Genomic DNA, 20,854 nt, shown 5'->3' on the forward strand with positions numbered 1-20,854 from the left:
TCCCTCACGGAGGCTGAAACCCACATGGGGCGCCCAGGGTGTGTTCCCGCCTAACTTGTTGTGTCTCGAGGAGGGTGGTGGACGGGTCAGGACCGCGTGGACTCGGGACTCAGAGGACCCAGGCTGTGTTCTTTGCTGGCCGTGACCTTTGCCCAGGCCCTTGTGTGGCTGAGCCATGCCATTTCCATATTACTCAGAAAAACGAACAGAGCTTACCGCTGCCGGGGAGACTGAGATAACCCTCCTGAGGTTCTGCTCTTGGCACCTGCTGTAGGGTGATGGGGCCTCTGTCCGCGCGGCTCCTGTGCCCCTTCGTTCAGGAACCCATTGGCCGCCTGGCAGCTTCCCTACCCCATCTCATGTCCCCAACACACGCACCACAAGAGCCTTGTTGGCCCCGCAGAGGAAAGGCCCACCACCCATGCCCCAGGCTTGTCTTAATCCTCAGTATGCGTGGCCACCCTCCTGCCCCCGCATCAGGCCCCAGCCGGCAGCGTGCTGAGGACTTCCTGGGAGAGGCGAGGGTGTGAGGGGCTGGGGGCTGGGACTGCCAGAGGGATCAGGTCCCTGTCTTTCTGCTGTTGGCCTCCAGGCTCCTGGGAGCCCCACCTGGGCCAGGACCTCAGCAAAGGGGCTGGGAGGTGTTGCTGTCCCGGCCGACCTGGCACTCGGCGTCTTGGCGGGACCTCCTCCTCCTCCTTGCACCCACCTCTCCACCTCTGAACTCAGTGAGGCATCTCCCTTCCCTGCATCCTTCCAGCAGGACAGACCCCCCTCCCGGCTCCCCCTGCCGCCGTCTGTAACTCGTACATGTAACTCGTACATGACAGGGCAGTGGGAGAGGCCGGTCCTGGAGCCACTTCAAAGCAGCGACCGTTTCCTCCAGCCCTGAGCTCACAGCATCCCCTCCCAGCCCCAGCCCCGGCCCTGGCCCGGTTAGCGTGGGGTCGGGGCTGAAGCCTGAATGGAGGGGAGATGGTTTTCTCTCAGACGCGAGGCGTCGTGGCGTCCTGGCTGGCTTCTTTCCAGGCTCAGGGACGTTGGGAGGCGATTTTGAGAAAGGAAAGAGTGAGGTCACCCTGGTGTAACTGGAGTTCCCCAAATATATTATCCTGGCAAATCCCTCCCCTTCCCCCTCCCCGCCACCGCCCGTCCCTGCCCCTTCCCCAGCCCTGGGTCAGGCACAGAGTCAGCTTTAAGGCCCCTGCTGGACCCGGCCCGCCAGAGCCAGGATGTCTGAGCCCCGTGGGTGGATGCCCGCTTCCTGGCTACAGGCTAATGTGGGACGGCCGGGCCCCCCACGGGAAACGACTGTGACTTGTGGGGACCATACCCTGAGTCCCGGGCGGCTGTGCACGAACACCAAGCACCTCTGTCAATCTCAGATTTTCCAGCCAGGGCAGAGGTGGGCGGCAGGGAGTGCCCGGCGGGGCTGGGTGGGGCCAGGCACAGGAGCTGCCTGCGGGGGCCCCCTGTGATGTGGGAGGCCCTTCGCCTGCAGGGTAAACCCGCAGGGCCCGTGTGGGTGAAGCCCACATTTAAGGAAATCAAAGGATGCTCAGTCAGGAATCTGGAATAAAAAAGTGGCATGTTGGGTAGCCCGGGTGAGTTATGGGCATATGTATTATAATAATTACTGTTATTACAGCCCCCAGGGGAACAGCCGGATGGCAGCTCCAGGCAGCCCTGTCCAGCTGCTGTGTGAACCCTGGGTGCTGTGTTTTGTTTGCTGGTTTCTCTCAGTTGCCTCCCTGGGGCGATGAAATGGATATACCCTGGGTTCGGGGCTGCAGGACTAGGGCTACCCGGGGTCCGAGTGGGTTCCTGAGGCTAGCGGGACCCTGGTTTTATTCCGGGTGGCGGGAAGGGATGGCCGGTTGCCGTGGGCATGTCACTGCGCCCGGCCAAGTGCCCGAGGCCCAGCAGGAAGCCGTCCTCTGAAGGACCCGGCCCTGACCCTTTAAGCCAGCAGGGCTTGGAGGTGGACGTCACCCGCTTCTGCAGGGTGGACACTGCCCTCTGACCAGCGGCGCCTCAGGGGGACGGCCAGGTGACCAACTGCCAAGAGCACCAGGTTCGGTTTAAATTATGGTTTTCCAGAGACTCCAAAAGTGCCTGCTGCTATCTGTGTGTTGCCAAGAGCTATAATCCATTTTTCTAAGTATAAAAATATCTTCCAATGTATTTTATTCATGGAACATAGCATTTCTGCTTAAAAGGACACTCAGCTGCTGACTTCACGGGCCCGGGAACGTAGCTCCCTTCCAAGCCCTGTTTGGGGCTCGAGTCTTCCCCGAATTGTTTTCGGGCCCCTGTTGTTCCAGGACTCCCTCCTTCTGCTCCCCATCCCTGGCATCATGTCGACCCCGCTGACGTTGGCCATCCCGGGCTTCCCTCGGTTTCACACAACACGTCTGGGGGAGGAGCTGTTTCTGGGGGGCCAGGTTGCACCGCCAGGCAGCTGGGTGTACCCTGGAGCAGGGTACCTCAGCTTGGTGATCCCAGAGCAGGGCGCCTCAGCTTTGCGATCTGATCAGATGTTATTCAGGGTGTGTCTTGTGTTCTGTGTTTTTACACTTCTTTTTTTATTTTTTTGAGATGGAGTCTAGCTCTGTCACCCAGGCTGGAGTGCAGTGGCGCGATCATAGCTCGTTGCAGCCTTGAACTCCTGGGCTCAAGCAAGCCTCCCAAGAAGCCGGGGCTACAGCTGTGCACCACCACGTCCAGCTAATTTAAAAGTTTTTTTTGTAGAGGTGGGGTCTTGCTATGTTGCCCAGGCTGGTCTCAGACTCCTGACTTCAAGCAATCCTTCTGCCTGGGCTTCCCAAAGTGTGTGATGACAGGTGTGAGCCACCACCCTCGGCCCTACTTTAATTGTAGTAAAAGATGCACATTGATCATTCTAACCATTTTGCAGTTCGGTGGCATTAAGCATATTCATGTTATTTTATTTATTTATTTATATTTTGAGACGGAGTCTCGCTCTGTCGCCCAGGCTGGAGTGCAGTGGTGTGATCTCAGCTCACTGCAAGCTCCGCCTCCCGGGTTTACGCCATTCTCCTGCCTCAGCCTCCCGAGTAGCTGGGACTACAGGCGCCCGCCACCTCGCCCGGCTAGTTTTTTGTATTTTTAGTAGAGACGGGGTTTCACCATGTTAGCCAGGATGGTCTCGATCTCCTGACCTCGTGATCCACCCGTCTCGGCCTCCCAAAGTGCTGGGATTACAGGCTTGAGCCACCGCGCCCGGCCTCATGTTATTTTATAACCGTCACCACTGTCCATTTCCAGAATGTTCTTGTCTTCTTAAAATGAGGCTCTGTCCACATTACACACTCCCTGCCCGTGCACCTGCCCCAGCCCCTGGCACCCCCACCCCACCATCTACTTCTAAACACAGGGTGAGCGAGTGAAGGTGGGCGGGGGCAGGGCAGAGCCGGGTGTGAGCTCAGCGCTCAGTCAGAGAAGCTGCAGTGATGGTGGAGTGTAAATGCTGCCCCGCAGGGGCATCGTTTCTTCTTTTAAAATAAAAGAAGGCGTGCGCCGTGGCTCACGCCTGTAATCCCAGCACTTTGGGAGGCCGAGGCGGGCGGATCCCCTGAGGTCAGGAGTTTGAGATCAGCCTGGCCAACATGGAGAAACCCCGTCTCTCCTAAAAATGCAAAATTAGCCGGGCGTGGTGGGGCAGGTGTCTGTAATCCAGGAGGCCGAGGCAGGAGAATTGCTTGAACCTGGGAGGCAGAGGTTGCGGTGAGCCGAGATCGCACCATTGCACTGCAGCCTCAGTAACAAGGGCGAAACTCTGTCTCAAAAAGAAAAAAAAAGGGAAGAGAAAACAAAAAAAACTGAGACACAACAACAAGAAGTAGCCCCTATGCGTACCAGCGGGGGTGGGGCCTGCACTGTGCCGGGAGCGGTGACAGTGACCAGTGTCCTGAGAAGGATGGCCCCTTTGTCCTCCGGGCGGCCGAGCACAGTGTGGCCCTGGCCGTCTGTGGGACCCGCACAATGGTTTCCTCTGAGGCTGCAGACGGAGCTCTTGGAGGCCATGGGCTTCTCCGGGCCTCACGGGCAGTGTGTCCAGGCCCAGCTTCCTCGGGTCCTGCCTGCGGCCACAGCAGCCATGGATCCCCCTTTGGGGCAGAACCCCAGAAAGGTGGGAGGTGCGGCCGTCCCGGGCTGGCTCTGTGCAGACTCACCCTTCTCTGCTCCCAGGGCCCCCGTGCTCTTTGCCAAGGGAGGGGAGTGTCCTGCCACTTGCCTGAGCAGCCATTCGAGAGGGGCCCCTGAAGGGGCAAGAGGCTCACTCACCTCCTTGGGCATAAGATGTCACCCGCCTCCCTGGCTCTCCCGTGTCAAGCAAACTTCTGCTGACCTCAGGTTCACATCTTCTGAGTCCACACTGCTCTCATGGCTCAGCAGGAGGCCCCTGCATGGGAACAGAAGTGTGGAGGGCGCTGGAGGGTGGGGCCCCTGTTGGAATGGTGTTTAGTGTGGAGGGTGCTGGAGGGTGATGGTGTTTGGTGTGGAGGGTGCTGGAGGGTGATGGTGTTCCGTGTGGAGGGTGGTGGTGTTTGGTGTGGAGGGTGCTGGAGGGTGATGGTGTTCCGTGTGGAGGGTGCTGGAGGGTGGTGGTGTTCCGTGTGGAGGGTGCTGGAGGGTGGTGGTGTTTGGTGCAGAGGGTACTGGAGGGTGGTGGTGTTTGGTGCGGAGGGTGCTGGAGGGTGATGGTGTTTTGTGCGGAGGGTGCTGGAGGGTGATGGTGTTTAGAGGGTGCTGGAGGGTGATGGTGTTTGGTGCGGAGGGTGCTGGAGGGTGGTGGTGTTTGGTGCGGAGGGTACTGGAGGGTGATGGTGTTTGGTGCGGAGGGTGCTGGAGGGTGATGGTGTTTTGTGCGGAGGGTGCTGGAGGGTGATGGTGTTTGGTTTGCAGGGTACTGGAGGGTGATGGTGTTTGGCGTGCAGGGTACTGGAGGGTGATGGTGTTTGGCGTGGAGGGTACTGGAGGGTGATGGTGTTTGGTGTGGAGGGTGCTGGAGGGTGATGGTGTTTAGAGGGTGCTGGAGGGTGATGATGTTTAGTGCGGAGGGTACTGGAGGGTGATGGTGTTTGGTGTGGAGGGTGCTGGAGGGAGGGTGAAGGTGTTCCGTGTGGAGGGTGCTGGAGGGAGTTGCCCCATTGGAACGGTGTTTGGTGCGGAGGGTGATGGAGGGAGGGCGATGGTGTTTGGTGCAGAGGGTACTGGAGGGTGACGGCGTTCGGTGCAGAATGCCTGCTGACGCTGAGCCAGCGGCGAGTGCCACCCCAGGCGTGCATGTCAGTATGGGGATGCTCCTGGCTGCACAATGTGCTGTGCACCCTGGAGTCCGTCTGCCGCAGCACGGACAGACGCTGTGAGACCCACGGGGTGAGCTCCGGATCCCTCTGGGGAAGAGTCCCCTGGGAGTTTGTGGAGCCCCCCCCCCCCCATCTGAGCGATATGAAACTCACCGGGCTGCACACGAGGTGGGCACGTTCCTATTTGCAAGTTCTGCCTCCATAAACTGGTTTTTACAAAAACTTAGGCAACGTGGGAGTGTCCGCCATAAGGTGGGAGGCCAGACTGTGCCCAGAGGCCATCCCAGGCCCTTCCCCAGCTCCGGGTCCCCTTTGAGAAGCAAGAGGCAGAGGTTCTGGAGGGCGTTCTCTGAGGTCCCCTTGCCCCTAAAATGCTGGAGTTGCTGCCCCCTCCACGTATCCCTGCACGCCCAGGTGGGTGCTCCCTGGCTCCGTGGATGAACGGCTGTCTTCTGATTCCTGGAGGGGATCACTGGGGGGAAGCTGGTGCTTCTTCTGCCCTGTATTCCTGCTCTAGCCACCCTCCAGGAGCTGGGGAGCCTGGCGGGCCAGGTGGAGGTGATTGCCACATCCCCGCCAGGTGGAGTCTGCCTTTGCTCAGTGGTCGTCCCTGTGCCCACGAATGTTCGTGGTTGACCAGTTCTCCCCAGCGCTTGCTTGCACCTAATTGTGGAGTTACACCTGCGTGGCCTTTTCTTTCAGAGAGAAGACTCTGTGCCTCAGTTATTATCCAAATAATGAGTCATTGATTTCAGTAAGAATTGATTCCATGATTCATCGCAATCCATTCTTTCCCGATATGCAACCAGTGGGAACTGCTTTGCCAATGGGAACTATTCTTTAGGCTCATTGACACACAGGGGGGATAAAGCACGTATTGTGTCAATTTATAGTAACTGAATCTGCATAATCACTGCATAATAAACAATCTGCACTATTCTTGCACGGACCCGACTGTGATGGTCAATGCATAGTAGGCGCCCTGTGTGGGGGCGGCGGCCCACGCGGGCTGAAAGGGAATCTTGTCTGGGCTCCTTCCCAGGCGCAGCTCGGCTTCGGTGCCCAGCCATAGGGCACCCATTCAGACTCCAGCCCGAGGAGCTCAGGCCCTGCCTGTAGGGAGGGAGACCCTGGCAGGAGAGGTCTGCACTTGAGGCCGCCCAGCTCCGTCAGGACCCCGTGGTGTGTGCCGATGGAGGGGGGACAGAGGAATGGCCTGGGGTGGAGAGGAAGCAGATGGGGCCCCAGAACAGAGCCCCGTGGGGATCACAGGCTCCTCATGGTGCAGCTAGGGAAACTGATGCCCAGACAGGCTAAGTGAGAAGCTGATGAATTGAATCAGACACTGCCTGGGAGGCAGGCTGGGGACCGGGTGCTTCCGCCTCTGGTGTGGTTGTCTCATCGGCACTGGCAGCTCGGGGCCTTCCTGCCGTGGGGGTGTGATGCTGTCCCACTGCGGCTCCCAGCACTGCTGGGGTTGGGGTGGGCACTGGGGTCCACAGGCCCATTGCTGGGGAACGCAGGGTTCTGCCCACAAGCAAAAGGATTTGTGCCCCGCCCTGCAGGAACCCCTTTCTGGAGAGAGCTAAGGGGGGCCTTGCTGCCCGGGGTGCAGAGGAGCTTACCCTGCCTGGCCCTTGTGACACTTCTCTCTCTCGCTCCCCAAAGGTGTACGTGAACGGAGAGTGGGGTGACCAACATCAGCGAGGGAGGCAGCTTCGGGGAGCTGGCGCTTATCTACGGCACCCCCAGGGCCGCGACCGTGAGAGCCAAGACGGATCTCAAGCTCTGGGGGATCGACCGGGACAGCTACCGCCGCATCCTCATGGTGAGTTGGTGCCTGAGCAGAGGGCCAACACCTACCTCGGCCAGGTGTCCCTGGGAACCCTGGCTCTATTCAAGGTGGGGACACACCTGGAGAAAAGTCGTTTTCCAGCCTCCCTGACAGATCTGGCCTGTGAGAGGAGTGGAAAGGGGTGGAGGGATTCTGGAAGCTTCTTAGAAGATAGGCAGGTGGCCGGGGAGGCCCCTTCACTGTCCTCCCCTTTCTCCTTCCCACTGTCTGGACTGTGGTCGTGATGGCTGGCGCTCCAGCTGCCATATTGGGCCAGGAGGTGACTTGGAGTGTGAAACCCACTCGCCATGGTGGCAGAGCAAAGAGGTGTGAGGCGTGGCTGCCTGCTGACACGGTGGCTGCTCACCCCGAGGCTTCCTGTGTGTGGGGGCTGACGCTTGGGCTTTTAGCTTTTTTTTTTTTTTTTGTATATGCAGCCAAATGTACTCTGAGCCGTGTACCCTGTACGGTGTGTGCTGTGTGCACACGCGTGTGTATGCCTGTGCTTGCCGTAGGCGGTAGGGGCCTATGGGCCAGTTTAGCTGCCACGGCTGGTGTTTGCAGGGGCTCCTGGAGGTGAGCGCTTGGGGAGCCGGGGGAGGACCCTTTCCAGGGAGAGAACCGTCTATGCCCTCCCTGCACACACGCCACCTGCCAGGCCCTGTTCTGGGTGCAGGTCCGTGGGGATCACAGGCAGGGCACCTGGAGTCTTGTCCTGGTGGAGGTGGCCATGAGCACCCAGCCCCAGAGGACAATGCCTGCGCAGAAGGACCACGCTGAGAAGCAGGTGGAGGCAGACAGAGTGGTGGGCGGGGCTGCTGTTCCGTGGAGGGGCCTCAGAGACCCCCTGATAAGGCGGCATTGAGCAGAGCCTTGGGGCAGGACGCCCGAGTGCCAGAAGCAGCTCAGGACTGCTAGCGTTGAGGGACAGCAGCACAGGCCTGGGCCGGGGCTGCGGAGCTGTGTGGATGAGGAGGCCTTCCCGGATGGGGCAGTGAGGTGTTGTCCAGAGAGGGCGGGGAGGGCTCCAGGCTGGGGACCTGCAGCCTCTGCAGGAATCATGCTGTCAGAGTGCACGGGAGCCATGGTGGGAGCTTGAGAGCAGCAGTGACCAGAGCTGACGTGGGCCCAGTTCCCTGGGCCAGCTTGGGGCCATCCAGTGAGGGTAGCCTGTGAGGCCATTTGTCCTGGGAAGCTCTGGGCCTGCCACAGTGGTCTTGGGGTCCCCTGATGGTCTGCAGTACCCTTGTAGTTTGGGGTCCCCTTGTGGTTTGGGGGTCTCCTCATGGTCTAGGGGATCCCCTCATAATTTGGGGTCCCCTCACGGTCTTGGGGTCCCCTCATGGTCTGGGGGAGTCCCCTCATGATCTGGGGGTCCCCTTATGGTTTGGGGTCCCCTTTTCATCTAGGGGGTCTCCTCATGGTCTGGGGGATCCCCTCATAGGTTGGGGTCCCCTCATGGTCTTGGGATCCCCCATGGTCTTGGGGTTCCTTCATAGTTTGGGGGGGTCCCCTTATGGCCTCAGGTCTCGTCCTCAGCTCCTTCTGTCCCATCGCTGGGCAGAGGCCTCCAGGGGCCAGCACCTGTGGTTTGGGCGGCCGCACCCCTCCACTCAGTCCTTACCCAGCCATGACTGCCGGGCCGGGGTCCCCTGAGCTGGTCGGGGGTGACGCAGCAGAACCTGGTGGCAGTGGGCTTATTGCCGAGGCAGCCCCGGACAGCGTCTGCTCCGAGCCCTCTCCTTCTGGGCCTGGGGTCCCGGGGTCCAGCCCGGCCGAGGAGGGGGTGAGCCAGGTGGGTGTTGCTGGGGTCCTCGGCCTCTCCTCCATCCCCTCCCTGGGATGGTTCCCTCCACTCCGTGCCCGAGGCCTGCCTGGGCCGGTGTGATTCCTAAGGAGGGAGCCGCAGTTCCAGGACGCCCAAGGGGAGGCCTGGGGAGAGTCCCGTGGGATGGTTTAGGACAGAGCCCCGTGAGCTGGGAGAGCAAGTGCAGCCCCGGGTTTCCCTCTCAAGAGTGCGGCCTCTGATTGGGGAACGAGGATTTGATGGTCATGGGCCGAGACCATGTCCTGCTGGTGCCGGCCTGTCCCGGCCCACGGCGATGCCGGCTCTTGTGTTTTGTGGATGGCGTGTTTGCACAGTTTTTGGGACCGCTGTTTCATCAGGCTCTGCCCCTCATGAGCTCATCATTCATGCATCTATGGGACATTGCTTGGGTGCCCGCCCTGGGCCTGGGGCTCCCGCACTGCTGGGGATACCTCAGTACACAGAGCAGGTGAGATGCAGCCTCCTCAGAGGAGTCCCACGTTCTCTCTTCTGTCTGAACCCGCTCACTCCTGCCTTTACCGGGAGGCCTCTGTTGCCGCCTGGGAGGGGTCCCCTGAGACCCTCCCTCCGAGAGGGGCTGGAGTGGTTTTGGGGCAGGAAGAGGGCACAGCGGTTCCCGTCTCCTCTGGGCGCACCTGGCCCGGCGTTGCATAAGCCGTTTCCTCGCCATCCTTGACGCCCTGTCGCTCCCGGCTGTGGGATTTTTGTGGTTGGAACCTTATATTCAGGGAAGTTCCCAAACCGCGGAGGGAGCTGGCGCTTCCTCTGTTTTAATTTTGGGTCCTGTGAGCTAAGAATAGCTGGCTGTGCAGGGCCGGTTTGGACGGGAGCACTTGCAGGATGGTGTCTGTTTCTGTCTCGGCCCCGAGCTCCTCACACTGCTCCTGTTTCTGCCTTAGCCCCGAGCTGGGACATGGGGGGATGCGGGGGACGTGGGAGACCCGGTCTGGTGTCTCCAGGAAGCGGATCACTGCCCGAAATGTGAACTCTGACTCCAGTTTAGGATCCCAGAGTGTCTGATCTGGGAGGCTGCTCCCTCCACTGCTTCCCGTTTTATCCGAGGAAGGATGGGGTTGACCCCACCTCTAGGCTCCCAGGCAGGGGCCCAGCCTGGAGCCAGCACTCCCCAGACTTGCTTTTTCTTTCTTGCTTTTTTGCTTTTTAATTGTTTTGAAACAGGGTCTCACTCTGTCACCCAGGATGGAGTACAGTGGTGCAATCTTGGCTCACTGTAACCTCCGCCTCCCCGGCTCAAGCCATCCTCCCTCCTTAGCCTCCCGAGTAGCTGGGACTACAGGCATGTGCTACCACGCCCAACTAATCTAAAAAAATTGTTTTTTTGTAGAGACCGGGTCTCACTATGCCATCGAGGCTGGTCTCGAACTCCTGGACTCAAGTGATCCTCCCGCCTCAGCCTCCCACAGTGCTGGGACTATAGGTGTGAGCCACTGTGCCTGGCCTGGTTTTTCTTTCTTGTAAGCTTTGGGGTCCTCTGTTCACCCTGATCCTTACCCAGGACCCCAGCGTTTGGAAGCAGTGGATGTAGAATTCTGAGGTGGAGGCTGTGCTGGGGTATCCAGAACCCACCTGCCTGGGCAGCCCAAGACCCCCTTGGAACCTGAGTCTGGGGTGGAGGTTGGACCCTCCCTGCCCCTCAGCCCCCGCTGACCGGTATCCAGAGTGACCCCGCACAGCCAGTGCGGCCAGGACAGTACGGGGCTTCTCCGTTTCTCAGCACAGGCAGTTTGTCACTTGTAGCCTTGAGGATGCTGCTAAGGTCACGGAGGGTCCCCGAGCCTTGACCCGGGCTTGGTGCCCTACAGTGTCCATGTGAGGCCATGGCAGCCCGGGAGGGCCTGTGTGCACCCTCACTCAGGGGCAGGACGGCGGGCTCAGGAGCTCTGAGGCAGATGTGACGTGCTGAGGGTCCCACAGTGTGCACGTGGGGGACCCTGATCCATGGGGGGACCAGAGCCGGGATCTGCCTGGCATGTCCACCTCACGAGGCCCAGGCAGGAGGGAGAGTGGGCGCTGTTCACAGCTCGAGACCCCCACTCTGCCTGCCTGGGCCTCTTCCTCTTCTCACTGGCCCTGGGGTCTGCCATGCTGGGTTCCACAGCGGTGCCTTCAGACTGAAGTTGCTGCCCCCACAGCCGTGCGTGGGAGCCGGGACTGGCTTTCTGGTGGGCTTCACCTCACGGCTTTGGGGTGTGTGGCTGTGGCATGACTCTGCTCCTCCCAGCTTTGAAGTGTGAGGGGATGAGGCCGTGATGCAGCCATCTGGGGCCATTGTGGGGACAGCCAGGCATCACCAGCCATGTCACCCCACTGTCAGTGCGTCTGCAGGCTGCAGAAGGGGCCAGTCACGAGTGGCTGCTGTATGTATTTTTATTTTCCATTTTTTTTCTGTTAATAGAGGTGAAGTCTCGATATGTTACCCAAGCTGGTCTCTCACGAGCTCAGGCGATCCTCCTGCCTTGGCCTCCCAGAGTGCTGGAATTACAGGTCTGAGCCGCTGCACCTGGCAGCCGCTATCAATGCTCCAGTTTTCCAGGCTTTCTGTGTGAAGGTGCTGGAGAGATCCCCAGGCCCCTGGAGGGCTGTTGTCCACCCTGCTGCCACCCAGGCCACAGCTCTGACACCTCCAGCTCCTGGGGTGTGGAGGGGACAGGGACATTTTTGGAGACAGCGGGGGGAGGGGGGTTGGGGGGCGACTGGGGCCTCCCTTCCACCTCTGCTTCTGAAGTTTGGTCGGACTCCTTGTTACAGAGCTGTGGGAGCCGAGGCCAAGCAGGTGCTGGCGAGACGGGGCAGAACTGAGACTGCGACCCAGGCCCTGTGCCCCCGGGCTGACTCCTGGGAAGTGGGTGGGATCGGTGTTAGGAAGCCACTTCCAGGCCCCCCGCCCTCCCTGTGCTGTGGGCTTGAGGAAGCCTCGCACCTGGAAATGGGGGTCACCTGCCTCCTCCCACACAAAGCCCCCCTCGGGGATGCCAGCAGACACACTCCTGAGCCCTCATGTGGGGGTCCCAGTGCCCACCAGCCTGCTCAGAGGTCAGCTCCCAGCCCCGCCTCACTGACCGTCTCAGCCCCAGAAGGAACATGATCCCAAAAGGGGCAGCCTTTGGGGCCGGGCCCTCCCCCGGGGGCCCCTGGCAGCCTTCAGCTGTCTCCCCGCTGCGAGAGATGGATGGGCGCACGCGGCTTTAATGTCTGAGGTTCCCTGGGCAAAACACGCTTTGCATTCCTCCGGCTGGGCGTAATTGCTGGGCAGTCAGTGTGAATTATAAATTATTTTTCAAAAGAAGTGCTTTTTTCATGGCTGGCGGAATTCTAAAATGGCCTGGGCTGGGTCATTGCGCCTGCCGCTGCCCCGGGCGTCCGGCCCGCTCTCCGCTCTCTGGGGCAGACACGCGGCACTTTTTCTGCTGCCGACAGGCCTGGGCTTGGCGTTTCCGAAAAGACCGTTGTCACTGAGGAAGCCCCGTTTGTTCAGGCACCCGCAGTGGGCGGAGAAGTGCTGTCTACGCTGTCTCGGTCTTGGGCCAAGTTCCTGAGGTTTTCTCGGACCTCCTGGGCTGTGGACTTTTGCCACAAAGAGGGGACCTTGGGGAGGGCTTTGGCGGAAGATAGGACACCCCCAGGACTCTGAAATCGGGGCTCGCAGCCATTTTAGTGCTGCTCTGACCTGGAGCTGATGGAGAAACTGAGACCCGGGTATGGGGAGGGCCTGGGTTCATACCTGTACTTCCTGCATCTGCGTCTGCTGTGACTTGCAAGGCCTGGGGCTGTTTTCTCCCCAAGTGCCGGCCTCTCGGGGCCCCGCCCCCACCTTGCTGGTCTCTTGGTCCCCTGGACTGGGCACGCCAGGGCCACACATTGGAGTGGCGAGGTCAGTGTCGCCGGGCCGGGTTTCCGGTGGCTGCACGGGCAGCTGTGCCAACCAGGCCCGCAGCCATGGTCAGTTCTGCGCTCTGAGCCGCGGCTCTTCTCCTCTCCTGCACATGCCTTGGACGACAGAGTCCCACCGTGCTGTGCTGATGTGTGTGTATTTCAGGACAGAGTCCCCTTCTGGCTCCACACCCTTTACCGGGCCGGGGGTGCTCAGGGCCGTGGGAGCCGCGCTCCTCTCAGAGTGTCCCAGAGGGTGCGGGGCTGCACAGCAGAGTGCCAGAGCCACCTCTGTCTTCTGGTCTCCAGGCACCGGGGGAGGCAGGACCCGGGGACCCAGGTCGCTGACATTTCCGGTTCTCTCTGCGTGATGCCGGGCCCCTTCTCCCTGCAGCAGATTCCGTCTGAAAGCAGCCCCGTGCCATGGAACACTTCCAGAGCTGCCCCAGCTGCCCGACCCTCACAGGGCCGTGGGCTTGGTATTGGCAGCATGAAAGCAACACCCGGGGCCGCACCGTCCCGGCTCCTCTCTCTGTCCCGGGCAGCCTGGGCACATTACATGCGCTGAGCTGCACTTCTCCAGTCTCGTGTGAGGATGGAGAATGATGGTGTGTGGTGCCGTGCACACAGTAGGTGCTCTGTGGATGCCACTTCTGTTCTTCCAGAGCAGACAAAGTGCTGAGTGTGTGAGTGGAGGTTCAAGGTGACCTTGCTGTCTCCAGGACGGTGTGGAGCCTGGCCGTGCGAGCATCGATTCTGGAACAAGGTTGTCCCATTTCAGTTCTTGGCCTCATCGCTTGGCAGCCCAGGGGGCACAGGCAGGCCACACCGGCCCTGAGCCTCTGTTTCTTCCCTGGAGTGGAGATGATAGTAGGCCCAGCTGAAGGTGTGGATCTCGGGAGGTGCCTGTTCGCTGGGAAACATTCAGTGTAGTGAGCCATGCTTATCATCATCACCTTCTGGGAGGAGGAGGAATCTTGGCAGTGGTGGAGGCTGCTGAGGACTAGGGCTGGGTCAGCAGCTGTTTGCACGGGTGTCTAACCTCATTTCTGAGCTCAGGGACCTGACATCCCCCTGCAAGTCAATGGGAGGCAGACAAGGGCCAAGGTGGATGTGGCACCAGTGGAGCAGTGGTGAGGAATTTGGGGGGACAGAGAAGGAGCCCAAGCCAGAGACACAGGGAACAGCTGCTCATTTCAACCACTCTTGTCACGGGGAAACCGAAGACCAGACAGGACAAGACTAGTCCAAGGGTATGAAGGGTATGGGGAGTCATGGGCAGACTGGGGTCGGAATTGCAATGTCCTGACTTTCCCCATCAGCACACTTTCATGTACCCAGTAAGAACCACTACCACCATCATCATTGCCACCATCACCACCATCAGCACCATCATCACCACCATCACTATCACCCCTGCCATCACTGTCATCATTGCCAGCATCACTACCATTATCACCACCATCATCACCACCATTATCACCATCACCATCACCATCACTATCACCATCACCATCATCACCACCACTATCACCATCATCACCATCACTATCACCATCACGATCATCACCACCATTATCACCATCACCACCATCACCATCACTATCACCATCATCACCATCACTATCACCATCACCATCATCACCACCACTATCACCCCTGCCATCACTATCATCATTGCCAACATCACTACCATTATCACCACCATCATCACCACCATTATCACCATCACCACCACCATCACCACTGTCACTATCCTCACCAACATCACCATCATTGCTACCGTTATCACCATCACCATCCTCACTACCACCATCATTATCACCATTATCATCACCACCATCACCATCCTCACCACCATCACCATCATCACTACCGTTATCACCATCACCATCCTCACTACCACTATCATCATTATCACCATCGCTGTCACCATGATCACCACCATTATCACCATCACCATTACTGTTATCACCATCCTCACCATCACCATCCTCACCATCACTATTCTCATCACCACCATTCTCACCACCGTGAATATCACCATCATCACCACCATCACCATCCTCACCACCATCACCATCATCACTACCATTATCACCATCACCATCCTCACTACCACCATTATCATTATCACCATCAACATCCTCAATACCATCACCATTATCACCATCAGTATCATCATAACCACCGTCACCATCATTATCACCACCATCAGCACCATCACCGTCACTGTCACCACCATCATCACCACTGTTACCATCACTATCCATCACTACTGCTGTCCTCACCACCATCACCACCATAACCATTAGCAGCAACATAACATTTGTTGAGACTCAGTTCTCATCATGACCCAGCAAGGCAGGGATTTTTATGGTCTCATTTCACCAGGGCACAGTGATGCAGGTGACACATTCAGACCTGAACTTGTCCACGTTGAGTGAACTTCCCACGGTGTCCTCCATGCTGAGGCTCTGGAAAGCAGGGGAGGGTGGGTGTCCTTAGGGTCCTCATCCCCATCATGGAAGTTGGGCTCAAGCCACACCTTTGCTGGGCTCAGTCATCTGATCTGTGAGTGGGAAGGTTGGCGCAGCTCCACGAGTCTGTTTCTGGACATTGACAGAGGCTTGGGAGTGAGTGGGGAGGGCCACGCTACCGGAAATGGCCTGTGCCCATGGGAAAGGTCAGCCTCGCCGCCAGGGTCCAGAATAAGCAACTGGAAAAAACCTGGCCTGAGCCCCACACAAGTCACCGCTGTGCCTCGGGGACTTGTGTACCATTCCTCCCCCATTTCACTGGAGCTTGCATTTTTGTCATAGTTTTCCAGGGACAGGCATTTAGCATCACGTGCCTTTCCTCCAGCCCTTCCCCCTTGAGCTGTTTTCCTTCCGCAGCAATCCGTCTCCCTTCCTTCATTCTCTGCTCTGCTCCTGCAGGGCCTCCTGCCCCAGTAGCTGGAGTCCCGCTCCATCCTAGCCAGGAGGGCTGCATAGGAGGGCTGCGGGCTGCCTCCCCTATGCTCACTGTGTCCCCAGGGCTGCTCTTCCTCACCCCCAACTGTGGAAGGGGCTCTGTGGTGGCCCCTCATTTTCCCATGTGATGGAGCCACTTTTGGTGTGCCCAAGGGGTCCCATTTTAAGGGAGACACAAGCAAGTTTGCATCTGGCTGTGGGTGGCATCAAGAGAAGGGAGAGGGGGCCGTGGGTAGGCGCAGGCCCTGGAGACGGGGCTAGGGCAGACCCCCACTTCACCACGGCAGTGGGTAACTTCAGACGCACTCCTCCGAAGCACTCACCTCCGTGTTCTCCTCCTCCTTGGCCCTCTGAGTTGTGACAATGTGATGGGCACAGCCCTGAGCACAGCCCCTGCCCCTGTCCAGGGCGCTCGGTAAACACCAAGTGGTGTTTGATTGCAATTTCTGTTCCTGTGAGTGATTGGAGTGGATGGGAAGACGCTTTGAACAGCACCCCTCAGGAGAAGAAAGTTTGGGGAGACTGACAGGCATTTGGGGGGCTCTTCTGAGTGTCAGGGGTCTTGCTTCTCATGTCCGGCCCATCTCTCTTTCCTGACATCTCCTTCCTACGTACGTTGTTTAGGAGGTGGGATAAATGACCCTCGTTCACCATTGTCCCCAGGCATTGTGGCAGCTGGGAGGGTCCCTGGCAGCCGCCTGCAGGGCTCAGAAGAGTTTATAGTTTTCTATCCTAACCTAGGTTTCCTAGCCTATCCTAACCCTTAGGATTAAATTTTGCTGGATGTATTAGTTAGCTGTGGCTGCGTAACGAATTCCCTGGATGTATCAGTTAGCTGTGGCTGCGTAACAAATTCCCCTCAAACTTAGTGACCTCTGTCAACAATGTTACATTTGTTCCATTTCCCATGGGTCATGGAGGAAGCAGCTGCACGGCTCTGGCCTGGAACCCTCCTCGGGCTGTGGGGATCAGAAGGTTTTATGGGGCAGAGGAGATGTCTGTGGCGGCTTCCCCCCACAGGGCTGGAGGGTGGCTGGAAGGCGCTGCTCCTCCTCTGAGCTTCTCTGCAGCCGAGCGATCCCGGAGAGAGCAGGGCAGGAGCCACAGTATCTTTTACAACCTAGCTTTGCAAATCTCAGACTCATTTCCTTAGCATTCTCTAGTTGCCTCCATCAGCCCTATTCATCATGGTGCAGACCACACAGGGTGTGGACACCCGGAGGCGAGTGAGGATCATTGGGGGCCGGCTGCTGCCGTGCCAGGTGTAACAGAAATACTCAAAATAACAGTGTCTTAAACCACAACGGCTGTTTCTCACGCTCTGGAAGGAGTCCGTCTAGGGCGGGTGCGTTGTTCTGTGGGGCCCGGGGAACCAGCTTTCTCTTACTGATGCTCCTCAGGGGCCCTGGATGGCTGCTGCAGCCCCAGCCATCATCTCCATGTGCCAGACAGCAGGAAGGAGGAGAGGGGAGGGACGTGTTCAGAAACTGCACATGCCACTGTGTCTGTGTGCCCGTGGTCAGCACGTGGTCAGTCGCACAGGTGGGAGGCACCTGGTAAACACTGCTCACTGCGGTTTTCTGTCTCAGGGTGTTATGGGAATTCATGAAACAGCATGTCAGGAAGGAGTAAAATACATCGCCGTTTGACAAATGGAGAGGTGGGGCAGCTTTGGGGCTTTTAGAGCCTGCTCTAGGCTTTCCTTCTTGGTTCTGTGGTTCCTGTCTAGGGTGGTCACTCAGCCCTGCGGAGCCTCAGTTTCTGCCTCTGGAAAATAAGGATAAAAGTATGTTCCCCTCACAGGGTTATCTGTTGCGAGTTCAATGTGGGTCAGCGTGTCCAAGAGCCCCCCTCCCCAGCCTGGAGTAGGCGTTCAACACAGCAGGTTCCCTCCTCCCTCCTCTCTCCACACCCCAGGGGACTTATCCAGGGTTATGGAAAAACCTCGTCACCAGCATGTTGTCTCTTGGTCCAGCTCACATCGCGGCATACACCCTACTCGAACACGTGGCCTCTGTCGATGGATGATACCATTGGAATTTCAGCAGAATCGGGCTTGCTGCTGTCCGGGCGGACTGTGTGTCTCTGTTTTCTGAATGTGCGGTGCTCAGTTGTGCCCACCATGTGGCTGCTCTGTACAGTTGTGGAGTTCGTGCACTGTACAAAGGCCCAGGCAGACGGCTGAGAGGGGCTGAGACCCAGGCTGCTTTCTGCGCACCAGGCTGGAGCCGACTGCTTGGAGCAGGGGCCTCACTCCTGTCTGCACCGGGGCCCGTCAGCTTGCTGGGATGTGTGCTTGAAGAAAGGGTGTTTTTTTCTAATTCACATTTATAATCCTAGTTTCTGGAATGAATTCTAATTTCTAATTCACATAACATGGACAGGGCCCTGTGTGTTGGTATTGTATTATTCAGCATGCTTTTCCCAGGGGTGAGGGAAGTCAAGCTTCAATGGGTAAGGATGCAGCTTCAGGCATGGCTGGATCCAGGGTCTCAGCTGATGTCAGCAGCACTCTCCCTTCTGCTTCATGTGCTTGAGTGTCTGTGTTGGCCTCAGTTTCTCCAGATGTGTTTATGAGCTCCCTCCCCTTCATGGCTAGAAACCCGGGTTCAGGCTCTGACTGGCTGTGTGCTCACTGCGTGGACCTACCACTGGCCCCGGCTGGGTGGGGAACTCTGCTGCCGGCCAGGACACTTAGCAGCCATGACGGGAGCTTTTCCAGAAGCCCCTCAGGAGGAGGGAGGCGGGGTGCATAGGACACCATGGCAGCTCACACAGCCTTCGGGTCATTGAGGACTTTCAGGATTTGGAATGCTTGGAGGGTCTCCTTAGAAGTTGAGAGTCATTTGGGGAAACCTGGAAACGTCAGGTTGATCCAGGCACAAAGATTCACGTTCTTGTCTGTTTTTCCTTTCTCCCAAACAGGGCAGCACGCTGAGGAAACGCAAGATGTACGAGGAGTTCCTCAGCAAGGTCTCCATCCTAGGTCAGTGGCTGCGCCCCTGTCCGGCTGTGTGTCCCGACATCCGGGTGCCTGCTGGCAACCCCAGCCTCTTCCCCATTCCGAGTGGCTGGCAAGTTGAATGTTGTTGGTGTTATGGAAGTTTGGGGCGCAGCACACAGACATGCCCACACACATACACGTGCACACATGACACGCACTGTCACTTGCTGGCAAACCCCAAAAGCCCGCCTCCTCTCCCGTGGGCAGGGCTGCCCTGCTTCTCAGCGTCTCTGCCATCCTGTGCATTTCCTGTCTGCTTCTCCCTTTGCTGTCAGAGCCACGCCCCCAGCCTTCCCTCCACTCCGGTCCATGTAGAGCTGAAAGCTGGTGTTGGCTCCCGGTACACGTGCGAGCTAGGTGGAGCTGCTTTCCCTGACTCTGCTGGTTCCCTTCTAAGCGCGGTTTCTCTGGGAGCTGTCTCTGCCGTTCCTAGGCCACCATCATCGCTCTCAGTTCCGGGAAGGATAACAGGGCAGGCTGGTGATTCAGGTGCGCCTGGAGCCTTTTCACCTTTGGTGAACCTGCTCAACGGCCTGGCGGGGAAGACGCTGCTGCAACCTGAGTTATACGCGATGGCACCGGCCAGGCCAGTGGGGGCTCCTTGGGCTAGAGCAGGCAGAACCGTGCACATGTGTGTGAGTGTGCGCATGGGCGGTGTGCGTGCGTGTGTGCATGTGTGTGCTTGTGTGCATGTGTGAGGGTGTGTGTGCATGTGTGTGCTCATGAGTGTGCATATGTGGGTGCATGAGTGTGTGCAAGTGTGCACAGGTGTGTGTGTGTGTGGGGGTGTGTGTGTAGAATGTGTGCGTGGGTGTGAGTGAATGGGTGTGTGTGCGTGTGTAGAATGTGAGTGGGTGTGTGTGCACATGTGTGCATGTGTGTGTGCATGAGTGCATGTAGAATGTGCATGTGTGCATGTGTGTGGGGGTGTGAGTGCATGAGTGTGTGTGCGTGTCATGTGTGTGTAGAATGTGTGTGAATGGGTGTGTGTGCACGTGTGTGTGCATGAATGCACATAGAATGTGTGCGTGTGCATGTGTGTGGGGAGTGTGAGTGCATGGGTGTGTCAGTGTGTGCATGTAGAATGTAAGTGTGTGAGAGGTTGTGTGTGTGTGTGTGTCTGTGTGCATGTGTGTGCACACCTGCGTGTGCATGGGTGTGAGTGTGCACGTGTGTAGGTGTGTCTGTGTGCATGTGCGCACACACGTGTGTGTGCGTGGGTGTGAGTGTGCCTGTGTGCACGTATATGTGTGCAGTATGGCTGTACCTGAGTTTCTTGGGGAGGACTTTGACCCTGTTCTCTCTGAAATCCTTCTGCGGAATGTCGAGAAGGGAGTGTGAGGTTCTTTCGATTGTGGTAAAATGCAGGTCACATCAAGCCGAACATTTTGACCTTTCCTGGAAGCACGTTTCAGGGCCGTCGAGTCTATACATGACGTCGTCGGCCCCGCTCCCATCCCAGAGCCCCATCCTCACCCGAGGCAGAGCCCCATCCCTGTGAGCCATCACCCCCGCCCCAGTGGCCTCCGGACGCTCCCCGTCTCTGTGGGTTATTTGCCTGTTCGGGATGTTTTGTGGGAATGGAATCACCCATGTGGCTTCATGTCTGGTTTTAATTCTAGTGCCTTTTTAAAAATGTCATACTTGGAAAAACAAAACGAGTTGGTCCCCCAGATTTTATAGGGGCCGAGAGGAGGACATTTGATCCCTATGCGAAATCCCAAACGCAGGGTCTCTGCCGCCCTTCTGGGTTCCTTTTGAGGCGGAGCTGGGTGGTCCGGGCCCTCGTGCCCACCAGGCACCGGGCACTGAATAGTCAGCCCTGCCCCCACAGATTCCTTCATTCCCCAGCACTGTCGAGGCAACGGCTGCTGCAGGCCATGAAGGACGAGACCTCTCCCTGCTCCAGGCGAGCGTCGGTGACCTCCGGCTGGAGGTGGCTTCTTGCTTCCTGCGTCCCGGGCTCTCAGGGGTGGTCAGACGTCCTTG

General features: G+C 58.3%; 1 protein-coding gene across 1 annotated transcript in view; it reads left to right on the forward strand.

The window, feature by feature from the left end:
* LOC105483430 (protein kinase cAMP-dependent type I regulatory subunit beta) overlaps window positions 1-20,854 on the forward strand; it is a 192,910-nt gene that overhangs the window by 136,639 nt on the left and 35,417 nt on the right. Inside the window, 3 exon segments of the mRNA XM_011744336.2 lie at window positions 7,002-7,022; window positions 7,024-7,161; window positions 18,787-18,847. Coding sequence (XP_011742638.1) covers window positions 7,002-7,022; window positions 7,024-7,161; window positions 18,787-18,847 — 220 coding nt within the window.

This window comes from Macaca nemestrina, chromosome 4, assembly GCF_043159975.1.
Source record: "Macaca nemestrina isolate mMacNem1 chromosome 4, mMacNem.hap1, whole genome shotgun sequence".
NCBI classification, from domain to species: Eukaryota; Metazoa; Chordata; class Mammalia; order Primates; family Cercopithecidae; genus Macaca; species Macaca nemestrina.